Source organism: Pteronotus mesoamericanus, unplaced genomic scaffold, assembly GCF_021234165.1.
Source record: "Pteronotus mesoamericanus isolate MK-2021 breed Mesoamerican mustached bat unplaced genomic scaffold, CSHL_Meso_final contig_169, whole genome shotgun sequence".
NCBI classification, from domain to species: domain Eukaryota; kingdom Metazoa; phylum Chordata; class Mammalia; order Chiroptera; family Mormoopidae; genus Pteronotus; species Pteronotus mesoamericanus.
The window spans coordinates 11,401,694-11,416,647 of NW_026555068.1; the positions used below are offsets into that span (position 1 = coordinate 11,401,694).

Genomic DNA, 14,954 nt, shown 5'->3' on the forward strand with positions numbered 1-14,954 from the left:
GTCTTAAAGGGATCTAACACAGTGTCACACTGCAAGGTCACCTTGCTACATTTTTTTCAACATTTTCTGGGAAGAAATGGAAACAGTCATCCATATGTGTCCTCTCCAAACCCCTGCCATCCCTCCTAGAATCTTACACCAAAATATATTCTACACCTACTGGCTCAGAGAAGGCCCCTGTGTGAGAATTTAAGGAAATCACAGGAATCTTTTGCAAAGGATGGAATTAGGGTAATTAGCTCCAGCAACATACCAGGATCTTTCATCCAGCCTACCTGTAGAGAAATGATCAAACCACAGCTGTGTACTTACTAGAAAAATACAGGAGAGGTGCCTAAGACAACATAAACAAAATTATCAATATTTTATAGAAACATAAATTAAAATCTCAAGGGAGTTTGATATAATATAATATAATATGTGGATAACATTTATACCTCTAAGTCTTTTTTCTAAGATGCCCAGAGAAAAAGAAATTCTCAATAATTCCCCTCTCTCAGCCCAAGTCGATAGTGAATACACGTTAGGAAGACAAGGCTGAGCCATGCGGCAGTTTATAACCACGGTCGAGTGTTCTTTTTCTCTCTGAGAGATGGTTTCTGTGCAACCTTTGCCCAGATTCCTAGGGAGACGCGGATGTAACAACATAAAGTAGTGCCTCTGCGTCCCACAGCGCTCAGACCCAAGCTGACTTCTATGATAATCAGCCTTGATCTGAATGTAGCCAATTCACAGATGGCAGTGGAAGAGAGTGAAGGGCCAGAATGATTACATATTTTCCTTTCAGTTGCACTATAACCAAGCCCCTGTGGTGTAGGGAGACGAGTCTCTCAACAGACACAATGCGCTAGCCTTGTGGGTCAAGGCGCCAGCTATGCCGCAGGCTATGGTGAGCTACACTCCACACCCCCTGCCTCTGAGGACAGGGGTGTTTCCAGGCAGCCCAGCTTCCAGCTTCACTCTCCTGGGCTGAGCCCGTGGTGGGCACCTGACGAGAAGGCAAATGATTTGTAAACTGTCTAGGTCTATCCGTGCAGTCTGATACAATAGACTCTACCAATCAGATTCTTGTTAGGGGGAATTTGATTTGGGAGCTAAGGAAACAATCATACAGAAGGAGTTGGAACTGAGAGAATGCCTTAAAAAGAGTCATGAAGAAGAAGATGGCCAAGGGGGGTCATATCTAGGTCAAAATTTGGGATTATGAAGAAGCATAGTTGAAAGCAGGAGCAGTGAGAAGATACAAGAAATATCAGAAGAGTCAAGAAATATCTGAGGCATATGAGCGGCAGAAACAGAGAAGAGCCACAAACTCCCCTTGTTGACATTCCCAGAGATGCCCCGGGTTCAGCTCCATCTCCTTGAGGCCCCGTTCTAGTGAAGGTCTACCTCTTCCCCATGGAATCTCTTTCTCCTTATCATGCCTCACACCATCCCTTCAGTTTTTCTTCTTTACAATTCAAAGAGTCAACCATGAACACTGGCAAACACGCAGTCTGGTATAGAGTGAGCTACACTGGACCAGGAATTAAAGGAATCTGGGTTCATGGCCCCTTTCTCTACTCAGTATCTTCTGATGCTGAATGTGTCTGTCTAAGACACAGTCTAAATCTCCATTTCTTCTTAAATGCAGTGAGAGGGCTGGGTAAGGGTGAACTCTTCCTAATGTTCTAAGAAGAAAATAAAGACAAGACCACCTCGCATTGTCACTGAGATCTTTCATTCTCCCTCAGATGCTTCAAATAGGCCAATAAAAGCCCACTAACCCTGAGGAATGTTATTGGTTGTTCAAGAAGGACCTTCTTACAATGTTCCATGAAGTTCTCCTTATTCTTGTCAGGTATAAAAGATCTATTATCAAAAACTTCCCTACTTTCATTTCTCTACACTCTAGTTGGTCAATAATATATATATATATTATATATTATTATATATATTATATATATTATTATATATATAATGTTTCAATATTGGTTTCAAATATATATATATAAAAATATTGAATATTTGGTGAGACCATGAAACTTACTCTAATTTTATTTTCTTAGGACTTTATGGTATGCATAGCTACATAAATCTAATCGAAGTGTCGAAATCATAATTCAATAGCATTTACCGAGGAAACACATTGAATCAAGCCAGTAACAAACTGAGAAAAAGCTACTAAACACGGTTTAATAGGGAAAAAATAAGCCACTAATATTAATTTATAAATTTGTGTTTCAAGTAGCATCCTATAAAATTCTACATGGGTGAAAAATAGTAGCAAAAATCTATTATTTAACCTGTGCTGACTAAAAGGTAAAGTGATATTATATTTATTCACATAAATTTTAAATGGCTTTTACATTTTTAAACTATAAACACAGCTTCTAAAAATAGTAACGGAAACTACTTTTCACTGTTGTCCTTTACTTTCTGTGGATGGAGGTATTTACAATGAAAGTAATGAACTATAATTGCACTGCAATAGAGCAGTTTGTTGGGAAATCCTGAGAAGACTAGGAATTAACCTGGGCTTTCCCAGTCCTTCCATATTTTCATCTCACTCCTTTCTGTCTATTCTGTTAAGTCAACTGACACAAACTACACACATCAGTCTCCTATGGAGTTAACCCTCCAAGTTACTTTTACTCTTCCATCGTGGGACTAGCAGTTTTATGTTATCACCTTAAGATCAGGCCTTTGCAGTGGACATACTTTGTCATCTATCTGATACCTAAATGCAGTACAGTTAGGCTTGATTTTATCACAGACAGCAGGGCTTGTGAAGGCAGTAATGAAGTGCCATATTCATAAAGAAAAAGAAGCACCTATCGCTTCAAGAGATTGAGATGCTCGCTGCCAGCGCACTGGTAGGCTCCACAGGTGACTCCATCTAATGGAGTGTTGGGATGAACAGACAGAGAGACCAGCTGTGGGTCTTTCGCTTTCCTCAGATAACTCAGAAAAGTTGTCAGAGGGTAGATAGCAACTGCAACCTCCAAAGCACTTTTTTAACCAATGTCCCTGGGCGCTGCTCTCAGTTCTCAGGAAGGCAGAAACTCAAGCCTATTCCCAGTAAAGAAATGCTTTGTCTCGACTTCCCTAATTTCAGAGTTAATAGGCTTCAAAAGAAAAAAACTAATAGCCTTAACTTTCTACTACCTAGAGCCAGATGTATTACAAATACATCTAAGCAAGTAAGAACTGCCAAGACTAAGTCAAGATTGTATTGTTTATACACACAATATACATATATTTACACATAATACATGTAAAAATATATAATATACATAAATTCTGTATATACATATGCATTCTATAATAAACACACACACACACTCTCTCACACACACACACACACACACACACACACACGTATACATATTCAGTTGCTAACAGAGCCAAAGACTTGACTGCCCTCCCCATCTAACTTAGTGGGAGGTACAACAACTTTCTTTTAGTGGCCAGTCCTGTCTCTGACATTCATGACCTTATCAAATTCTTTTTTAAAAATCTATGCATATTTCAGGACTACATAACCTCAGGGAGTAGAGAGCTTTCTGGAGAACATACAAGATATAGAAAATGTTTGTTTTTTTTAAATTTGTTCAAAATGCTATTTAACACAGCAGTTTATCACAAGTCTCACCACATATCTTGATTACTCCTCTGACAGATTGAGAAATAGGATGAAGTAAGGTATCTCTTACCATTTGAATCCACAATGGTGATATTGGCAGAGGCACTGTCATTTCCTAACTTGCTGATCACTTGGCACATATATTCTCCAGAATCAGCCAGTGATGCTTTGTTAATGCGAAGTTCTGACTTCCTATAAGATCAGAACCAAAGTGGTGTAAGTACGTTTCACAGAAATACGATGATCATCAAAACAGATTCCTCTGTCGTTTCAGAGTTCTCAAACTAACCCCCCACACTACACGCACCATATTAAATCACAGCTTCCCAGTACAGAGACCTATGATTTTACCAAGAACAGAGAAGTAAGACATGTCGCATTGAAGTTAAACCATGGAGACAAATGTATTTAAAAAGTAAATAAATTAAAAAAAATAAAATTAAATTAAAAAAAAAACATGGATATAGTTTTCATTTTATCACTCAGGTCAGGAATTTAAAAGAAGTTTAATTTTTCTTTTCATTCTTCTACTGCCACCATTATGCCTCCAATTTTTTCTCAACTCAGCTGGTACATTTTCTTTCCTCTCTATTTCTAAATGTCACCTGCCACTAAGATTTAGGAAAGTAAAAAGGGTAAAATCATTTCTTGCAAATCTGGTAAAGGCAGACACTTAAGGCCAGAGTAGATTAAAATGCTCTGCACTTCTGTTCTCAGTGGACTAATAGCAGGAACTATGTTAATTTTGAGTGAAAAGGATTTATCATTTCCTAAAGAAAAGGAATTTGCCTTTCTTTAAGACTCTCATTGCTAGGAGCATAGTACCACACAGACTGTTCTTAATACTGAAATAAATACTAATGCAACAATAGCACACACTTTTATAAAACTCTGCACGTTAAATCAATATTTTTGAACTCTGTGAATGTGGGCAGAATTGTGATTGCATCTGTCTATGGTTTACTGTTGCACATTGCTTATCCTTTAAGCAGTCTCTATGATTTAAAAACAGAAATACTGGGATTGGCTCAGCATTTAATAAAACCTTTTATTCTACTTTTTTTTCTGTAACTATTTTTAGTAGGATGAGGTTGCTGTTACAATATAAAGCCTTTTAAAAGCACCCTTGTACACTCAGGCCTGGTACTGACTGCCTAGGCTCCTGAGAGGAAAACAACAGGGAGAAAAAGACAGGAAGCAAAAACGGCAATTCAGGATTATATGCAAACCTCCCATAAATTATGCCTTCCAAGTTCTTTAGTGGATTTTCTGGTATTTTGCCATATAATAGTATTAATTAAATTAGAACAATTATTCCAAATGTAATTCATACTATTCTCCTCCATCCTGTCAAACTGAACACCCACCCAGTCCCACGACCTTGTGATCTGGTGTCTTGGTGCTCCGGCATGTATTAGTTCTTCCTCCTCAGATGGGACCCCCTACTCCTAACTATCAAGGTATTAGCTGACAGGATCACAGAAAAACCATCTCAAGCGCCAAGTCCTTCACCAAGTCATCCATGATCATGTAGCCAAAGCTGCTCCCTCCTTAGTCTACATTCTGACAGCTTTGCATCTCTCTCTCATGATCCCCACAGTGCTTTCGGCATGTCCTGTCTCTCAAGTTGGGACACACACACTTTAAGGGGCAGTTCATGATTTAAACTTCCGGGCAGCCTCACGTGTGCCATCTCTGTATCACTGCTTTGTCCCTGGTGCATCCTCAAACATTGTTAGATAACTGTGTGAAGAGATGAAGACACTATCTGGATGTTCCCACTTAAGCTCTCTGCAAGGCACACTGTTCCCAGCGTAGGCTGTAGGGAAGGAGGACGCGACATGAAGAGGGCAGAGACAGGAGGAGGCGGGCCAGAGCGAGGGCAGCGACAGCCACGCCAACATGGGGACTGAAAAACTAACTTCATCAGCTGGCTATGACTCCGAACAATGTCAACAGATAAACTTGAGAAGACAAAACAAAAACAAAAAGGTGGGCTATGCTCAAATAAGTTTAGAAGACATCAGGTTAAACACGATCAGGCTCCTAGTTTTGTTTTTTGTTTTGGTTTTTTTTTTTAATCCTACATGATTTCTCAAACTCTTTAATATGCTAATGTATTCTGACTCTCCAAGAGGGAAATATATTATTTAGTGTCTCTCAGACTTCTTTGACCATGAAATCTTTGTCATTCACATGGCTTATCTGTTAATATTTTCTGAAAATAATGGTCTACAGAACAAAGTTGATAAGAAGTGGACCTGATATAACAAACACCTTGTTTATCCATGTAATGAGGGGAAGATCCAAGGGCCATTTATACAGGGATATTCCCATATTAATCAGAAAGGTTATTCATAGAAGAGTTTCCCTGGTGTATCCTTATAAATCAAAATAGATCATTCTAATGGCAAGCACCCTGGCAAGTAGATGTTAAGATTTAATAATAAAATGTAACAACTCTTAAAATTATCAAAATACAACAATATTAGGAGATTTACCCCCTGTCAAGTTCTGTTAACATTTAAGCCTGGTTTGGGGTATTCAAATATAGTGCTTTTAACATATATTATCAGCTGTGTACTTTATTCATACATGACAAGTTTCCCTCATGACAGACATCTATGAAGAAAAATGAGAAACAATGTCCATAAGCTTGTCCATTCCAAAGTAGTGTACTTAGCTGAAAGAATTTTCATTTACAACCGTGGAACCACTAACAATAACTGACAGATAAATTGTGAAGAATATCAGGACTAGAATATCCTGGTTTTCAACACAAAATAAAAAGTGAATTCCTAAAGTAAGATAAGAGCAATTTTCTGGTTAAGCCCCAAAACTCTGAAATAAGATAATTAAAACAACATTCTAAGAATGTACAACACTCCAAGATTATTGCAATTCCAAGACTACCCCTTCTTTCTTATTTATAAAAATCTAGGAACAATCTTTTAAGACATGTAGAGTTCTCTCTTGACCCCATGCCATTGTTATTTATTTTAACTATTGAACTGAGTCAAGCTATAAGAAACATGGTAATCAAATTTATAGTTAACATAATCTTAAAGGGATAGCTCTTAAACTCAAAATTCTCCCAATAGACATGGGTATTGTTTTCTGCAATGTTATTCCAAATAGTATAAATAAATGTTATGCTTTAAAAAGAGAGAAAGAACAAGAAAAAAAAGAAAAAATTTTCTATGTTCAGATAAACATTGCATTAAGCAAAGTTAAAAACATTTCTTTGCAACAGTACCCCATAGTTGTTTCTATGCAAATGTGTACTGTGAATTTCTAAGGCAGGCATGACTTGTGGCTAAGGAATCCTTTCTATAGAGACCACCCTTGGGAATTTTCTCACTGAACATCAATGGGCCAAGACCAAGATTCAATTTAATCAAGATAAGCCTAACAAATACATTCAGGCTCAAAAATCGGTAGCAGAAATACAGGCTGAAAAAGACATGCTTTAACAACAACTCATACAGAAAAAAGGATTTCAATTAGTCATGTGTTTAATATTACTCCATTTTAAACAACTAATAAAATAAAAAGAAAAAGAAAGAAATGCACTGTTTGGTCAAATCAATATAAAACAACATAAATCAAATTGGATAAAAGTCTCAATACACTGCTCACAGGCTGGATCTCATCTAGAATATTGAATTATGTTTTGAAGTCGCATTTGATGAAAAACATCAATATCTAGAGGACTTTAGAACAGGGTGGTCAGAATCGAACAGGGCACAGAGAGGATTCTGTTAAAGAAACAAAGGCCCACTGGCAGGCAGATATAAACAAGATATGGGAAGCTATTGTAATCCATTTCATGGTTGTCATCTAGAACAGGAAATGATTTGGAGAAGTTCTTGAAGGAGAATTACGTCTTAGAGGAAAGAGAAGGCATATTTTAAATGAATAGAGGGCTTCTGAAAGTTCGGTTTTCTTCTTCAGAAAGACTGAAGTCTGGATAACCACCTGTCAAGCACACTCTTAACAAGAATATCTCTATGCAGAGAAAGATTAAATTAGATCAGTAGTTTCAACCAGTTTTTGCAAAAAAAAAAAAAAAAAAAATTCTGTTTTAAAATGAAAGCCTAAATCAGAGCCTCACAGTTAAAAATATGTAAAAGAGAAAAAGCATTCAGGTCAAGGTGCCTGTCAACCCTTTTTTCCATCCAATGGAAACTTAAGATTCTCCAGGGAACAAACAGGAAAATCGCAGATCTAGGTGCTCATGCTTATGGCCCCTTTGCACACTTGTCATATATGTAACTATGAAGTTCTTCAATCCTTGTGTCTTAGAGAAGGAATAGGAAATATGTAACAAGAGTGAAGAAATAGACAAACTTTTCTTGAAAATCATATCCTGCAACAATTTGGGGCTTTGATAAGTATGGATACAACTATTTTGCTTTACTCTCAGCAGGTTCCCATATACAGTCTGTAGGAAGGATGTTAACTTGTACAAAATTACTGAAATTCCCTTCCAATCATAAAATTAACTTTATACTATTTCATTGATGAGTTATCTGGCAACCTGGGAGGGCTTGATGTTTTGGTGGATTCTTTTCATTTTCTAAAAGTACTGAAAGAATTAGTTTACGTAAAGTGTTTAAAACAATGCTTGAAATATGGTAAGCTCCTGACAAATGTTAGCTGTTATCATAATTACATTCTAAATTCCTGCAATATTAAGATTTTTTGCAATAAGCATACACTAGCTTTGAGATCAGAAAATATAATGAAATGTAAAAATAAATTAATACAAACTAACTTATAAATATATAACAAGTGCTAAATATTAATTTCTTTGTCTTCTTTTGTAAGGAAATGTAAATGCTGTTCCTTCAATAAGTGCTTACTTACAAGATGGATTCACTGTTCCAATATTTACTATCTCATTTTTCTTATTTAGCTAGATTCTTCCACTCCAGTTTGCATGCCAAGACAACTTAAACATATAGAGGGATCAGTTTACATAATCCCATTGCTCTGGTCTCTAAAGAACCATATACGAGCTCTGTGTGTGCACATGGACGTGTGTGTGTCAAACAGCTTCAGATACTGCAGAACTGTCAATAATGAGAAGGGGAGAGGGACCCCATAGGCAATTATTATACTATACAGAACCAGGCACTACACCAAATGCCTCGCATAAACCATATGAAATAGGCACTTGGTATTCCCATTTTATATGAAAGAATTTGAGATTTCCTTACATATAAAATTAAAATGACCTCCCAGAGCTACTAAGCTAAAAAGAGAAGGGGTTATGTATCAACTTTTTCTACTATAGAGAAAAAAAACCTGCAACAATCAACAACAGAAGAAATAATTTTAAAAAAATTTTAAACTTGATCGAGTAGAGCCAGTTTTAAACAAAATAAAAAATGTAATAACAAAAGTGAAGAGCTGAGACATAATTAAGAGCATCTAAAAATGTGTGCCATCCACAGGCAATAAGAAGTCAGCCTTCAATATGGCTAATATAGAACAGATATTTAAATGAGGCCAATCTGACAGCCCCAGATAAGAATCTGCCACACACCAAGCTCTTTATTTAATCAGTTTTCTTCATTCACCAGGCAAAGGAAACGAGAACAAAGGAATAAGCAGACATACACCACTGGGGCAGTTTCCATTTCTTTTAATTGGTCCCACACTTTGCTTGGCCAAACAAAATAAACAAAGACTCAAACATGAACTCAAAATCATAGGAAGAACATGTAGGAATGTAGTTTATTAGTAGGGGCAGGAGCAGAAGGGAGATAAGACTTTATATTACAAAATAATAGAAATTGCATATTAGTTTGAAAGCTTTTCATAACACAAAGGGATTAAAAGAAAATTCTGCCTGCTACGAACAATCTAGATTATAAAATGTGAAAAAGAAACCTTAGACCAAGGACTAGAAAAGAGTCAATGTTTTACTTAAATAAAGAGAATGCCAGAGAAACCCCAAACCTCACACTAAAATTCACCCCTCCTGGGCGATTACCATCTAAAGATAAAGTTCACTGCTTCTTAGCCTCTTTGCTAATATCAAGTGTAGTAAGATGAAGTTTAAGTCAAGTAACCAAGTAAGTAAACAATGTAAAGCATTAACATTTTGAACAGCTTGGTAATGAAAAATTATACATATGTAGACAAAACTGAAAAATAGGAATGTTTTTATTAAAGACTTCACTCTAAGCCTAAACATGTTCCTAGCTCTGTGTCATGACTAAATTGTAGATAGCAAAATCAGAAGTATTTGTGAAAGGATGTGTGACAGGAAGTCAGACCAATTTCAAAACTAAGTTTTACCATTTGTTAACGTGAGATGTCCAGGGAGAAACACCCTTCATTCTTAGGATCTTAACTTTAAATGAGTATAATAATAACAGTACTCATCCTCTAATATTTATAAGACAACATGAAATTAACAGAGCACCTTGCAAATGTTGATTAAATTTAGATTCAGTTTGGTCCTTTATACTTAAGAAAAGGTGACAACACTAATTTATGTTTTAAAAAAATAAACCTTCAGAAATGACTGACGACCCAATTCTGAAACCTGAGAAGCTGATCACTTAGCAAGTAGCTGCCCACTTTACGCTAGATGTCTTATTTTTAGAAGATCAAACATGTCAACTGTTTTTCCAAGAGTAATTGATAGTTACATATCTTGAATAAAATGTCTCTCTTTTTTTTTTTTCCATTTAAGTCTCTCCAGCAAAGCTATTGTTTAAAAGAAGCCATTCCTGAATATTGGCCTATCTGGTATAATGGGATTTTATTAATATGTAGCCAGTGCTCTTAGTTGTCTGGGCCTATGGAGCCAATATGAACATGCTTTTCTGAATACTAATGATACTTTTATATGTCATCCAAGCCATGGAACAAATTGCCTCTGGAAGCCAAAAAAAAAAAAAAATACTCTTTCAAAACTGTCGTTATTCTAAGCAGCTCACTTTCTTTTTGTTCCTTATTTTCATATTCTCTACTCAACTTCATTTACTTCTCACTAGGCCTCCTTATACTTGCAGCCTGCCCGACATTTTGTTCAGTTGCAACAGCCTGGATAAACCTCTCCTCTCCCAGCCCCCTTCCCTTCTAGAACTTTTAGGAAGCTACCCCTGTCCCTGACTGGGGCCCCTCCCCCATCTGCACTAGCCTTCTACACTACAGCATCTCGCCAGTATTACTATTGTACAAGTTGAAACTGACTATCGTTTCATTTCTCTAATGTTTACATTTCTCTCCCCTGTAGACCAAGCCTCTTAACGGGGAGCAGGTCTTGTTCACCTCTCCATACCCAGCATCCAGCTCAGGGTCTGACACACAACAGCTTGTCCAAGAAAGCGTAAAATTTCCACCTACTCGCCCACTGCTCTAATCCCAGTGGCCTCTGAGCAGGGCCTGCTTCTGACTGTGATTCCCGCTCTTCCCTGGAACTGTCCACCCCTCGCACCCACCCTACCAAAGGGGACTCTCCCTGCAGCAGGTCAAACCTCCCCTCTCCAAGCTGCTGCTAAAGCTCTCAGGGTCTCCGCCTCTTCCCAATGCCCCTGGCACTTGGCATCAGTAACCTACAACTAACATAGCACTTAGTTTTATTGTCCAATACGATGTGCTAGACATTTCATCTCCCTAATGCAATCTTGACTTATGATAAAGTAGAATTTACCTCAATGTAACTAATCATTTTCTAAAAGATCGCTATTTCTAAATGGATGGGCTGCTTAAGCACCCTGAAGTTCCCCAGCCCCACAGTGTTTCAGCGCGGTGTCCATGGAACTCTTGCGTTTTATAGAAGCCTGACCCGGATAACCTCTCTACAATCTGATGACCCTGAGGTGTAAAGATATCAACCTATGATCCCTCCATTTCTCCACTGGTCCAGCATAAACCCTTTCATGGGCACTTAAATATCATCGGTATCATCTGACAGCCACACAAAAATGAATGGGACAGAGTACTGCCTTGTGAGGACAACTTAATTTCTACTAACTTGTCTATTTGATGAAAAACAAAACAGACACCAAAATCTACCTAAAAGTTTTTTTAACCTCTCCGTAAATACCATATTTATTTTTTCAATTCATTCTCTCTATCTCTTCCCCTCCCCACATGCACATGCTATTAAATATCATGTGTGGTTTCCATGTTTGAAGAAGGAAGGAGGCATTAAGAAATCAAGAAACAGATTTGTATTTCAGCTTAGTCTAACTAGTTGTGTGATTCAAGGCAAGGCATAATGCTTTTTAACCCTTGATTTCTTAGTCTGCAAGATTAGATACCATGTATAGTTCAACTGCCCTTACTACCTATGGAAATGTAATAAATAACACGATGCATAAAAACACCATGACACTTTACAGTATTATTTTTTGTAATCTCTGAAGTACCACCTGCTGAAAAAGTGATACCCATTCTTTCCTCCACACTTTAGTATACTTCCAAATCATTCTTTTTACTGATTGTGTATTGTTACTGAGAATGAGCAGTATAGTTAATAAAACCATGGAAACTAGGGGGGAAAAATCACTAATTATGGTTATTATAGCAATTAACATTTTGGCAAAGTGAAATGAAATTTCCATTATAATCACCCGGCTTTCTCTTGCTCATGAGTGTGTGACAATATTTTGGTTGCTGTCCTAGAAATCAAGTACTGGGGGAGATTCTTTTGTTGCTGCTTCTGTTACCATCCCTGGGATTTCACTGGAATCCTCTGAAGTGTGGGTAATCTTTGAGCTCGGAACCACTATTACACATGTCACATTGATTAAAGGGTATTTCTAAGCAAAACCCAAAATAGCTTTCACTAATTTCAAAATTAGTAGTAATTTTCATTATAGTTTGATATTAGAAGGAAAATTTCTTAAATAATGAAATATTTATGAAGAGTATAGGGATAAAAAAAGGAGCATCATTTTAGGGTAGTTACAGATCATACCTATCAAGATTGTATAGGAATCACATGAAGCCCTTCCACATATGGACCTCCTCAGGGAGGACATGAAAACTTAATATTCTTGCCACTCAGGATTACCTGCTTTTAAAATCTGCTATAGCAGTGATGGAGTATAATAAACTTCTGTCAGGTAAAAATTCTTATTAGGTATAATTTGATGTATCAGCTTCTTACCTGAAAATAGTTCAAATTCAATGGATAACATTCTATTTCCATAAACCTAGGTAATTTATTGAGCTATTGATATATAATAAAATCAGGATTTTGACTGGGTAAGGCCTTGGTACTCTAAACAGCATTTGTCTTAATGTGAAATTGAATTTTGGGTTCTAACCTGTTACTATTACAACAGCTACCATTAATCGCATCTTCTTTCGTCTCTTCTATCTACCCCCAACCCTACAGTTTTCTCCACATCCGTCCTTTCTTATCCTCATCCAGAAGTTGTAAGAATCAGAAACTTCAAAATCCTTCCTGTATAATGACACAGTTTCTGGTCATTTTATACAATAAAAATCTTTTCATTTATTGTATAGCATGTTTTTGATCACTTGTATTTTTTTTTTTATTAGGCTGTTAAGTATTGCCTCTTCTGTTATATGCAGTAACTTACCCTGGCCTTTTTTGTATCTTGATGTTTTGTGGTTTGTTCTTTCGGTTTAATTCATTCCCATTCTTGAACCATTTGAATCTGAGAGAGGAATATTCGGAAATGGTCTCACACCGAAGCACTAGTTTGGAGCCTGCTGCCGACTCCTGGCTTTTCATCTCTTTCAATCGGAGAGGCAAGGCTGAAAAGAGAAAGAAAAAAAGTTCTGATCACCTGGTCATCTTTCAAAGAGAAATATCAGTTTTGGGTGAGTCTGATCAGGACACCATTCCCGAAGATTTTACCACCTGAGAAAGAGATAGAAATGGTGGGGGAAAGCCAGCCAAAAGGTGTCTCAACTCAAAGAAAACTGAAATGACCAAACAAAATTCACTCAGGGGGTACAAAAGGAGCCTAGGTTATAAAGTTCTTTACAAATATTCTAGATAATTATTTCCTCAATCTTTACATTCTCTGATACTATTAAAAATCCTGAACAGCAGTCATTTCAAAGAATCAAAACCTGCGCTGATGGAGAATATGTAACTGGGATTGTTTGCATCCCAGATCACAACTGATCTGCATCATAGTTCTGCGAATAGGTACAACAGGCATCACATCCGTATTTTAAGTGGAGAAGTTTAATTTCAGAGACAGGTAAGTGACTGACTTCTTCAAGGTTACAACTTTCTGGAGAGTCAGAGTTAGATGATCCTACCAGCAGAGAGGGCCCAAAGAACAAACAAAACTCATGAATCTTAACAACGTGCCTTTCCTCAAGACCATAATTCTTTGGTGAACATCACTCTTTAATTTGGACCTATAGTTACTGTCCCATTAGACAATGTATGACTATTCCAGAAGACCACCACACTCATGTCAGATGGTCATTTTGACTGGATTTAACTCTTCTAAATCTTCTCCAGAGAGACTGGGCATACTCAAATTGTGCATTATCTTGTAAATACTTTACATTGAACACCTATATACCATTCTTATTTTAAGCAAGACTGCTTAAAAGAGTCTCTGTCCTCTACTGAAATATTATTGAACAAAATGTTATAATATCTGAGATTTGCTTCAAAATAAAATGGTGGTAGGGAATGGAGAGGCATAAAAATGAAACAAATTTCCCAAGAAGTTGACCACTGTAGAAGTGAGGCAGTAAATACAAATGGTAGTTTACTGTACGATTCTATATAGCATTCCAACTTATTCATACTAAAACAGTTTAAAAATAAAAGAATAACGGATGGGTTTTCCTCTGCACACAAACTTTCATTTAATAATCACCATCACAGAAATTGAGATCTCAGCAATTCTGTGTCCACTGAGTCTTAGAAGAGCCAACTACAAATCTACTTCTGCTCAAGTTCAGAAATTAACAGCGAGTCCCAGAAAAACAAAATGCAGGCAAATGAGAGTGCAGCTCCCTGGTGCAGTGCACAGTTATTCACGGAGGATGGCGATTAAGACTCCAAGGACACCAATCAGAGCCTCGCAAGACACGGCCAGGAAAGGGAGTATCGTTCCTACTCAGGGTCTGTTTGTTTTCCTACAAGTCTGCCCTCACCAAGTAAATCAAAAAATTGTTAGGAATGGGCATATTGAGGTTCCAAGATAAAGCAAACATCATTTGAATGTTGTGATTTCTCAGCAGTGCTCCTACAATGACCAGTTCCCCTTTTTATTTATTTGGAAGCTGGGGGATGAGGTAGAGAAGCAGGCACTGCATGTGGAGACACAGTGGCAAGTTAGAAAACTTATTTCAGCTGTTC

The 14,954-nt window shown here is 37.1% G+C and overlaps 1 protein-coding gene across 5 annotated transcripts in view; it reads right to left on the reverse strand.

Annotated features, from left to right (window-relative positions):
• NRG1 (neuregulin 1) overlaps positions 1-14,954 on the reverse strand; it is a 950,601-nt gene that overhangs the window by 139,356 nt on the left and 796,291 nt on the right. For all 5 annotated transcript variants that reach the window (XM_054566057.1, XM_054566056.1, XM_054566060.1 and 2 more), the window contains exons 2-3: positions 13,201-13,378; positions 3,696-3,817 (exon numbers count right to left, since the gene is read on the reverse strand). In XM_054566057.1, the coding sequence (XP_054422032.1) occupies positions 3,696-3,817; positions 13,201-13,378 (300 nt within the window). The remainder of the gene's footprint in view (positions 1-3,695; positions 3,818-13,200; positions 13,379-14,954) is intronic.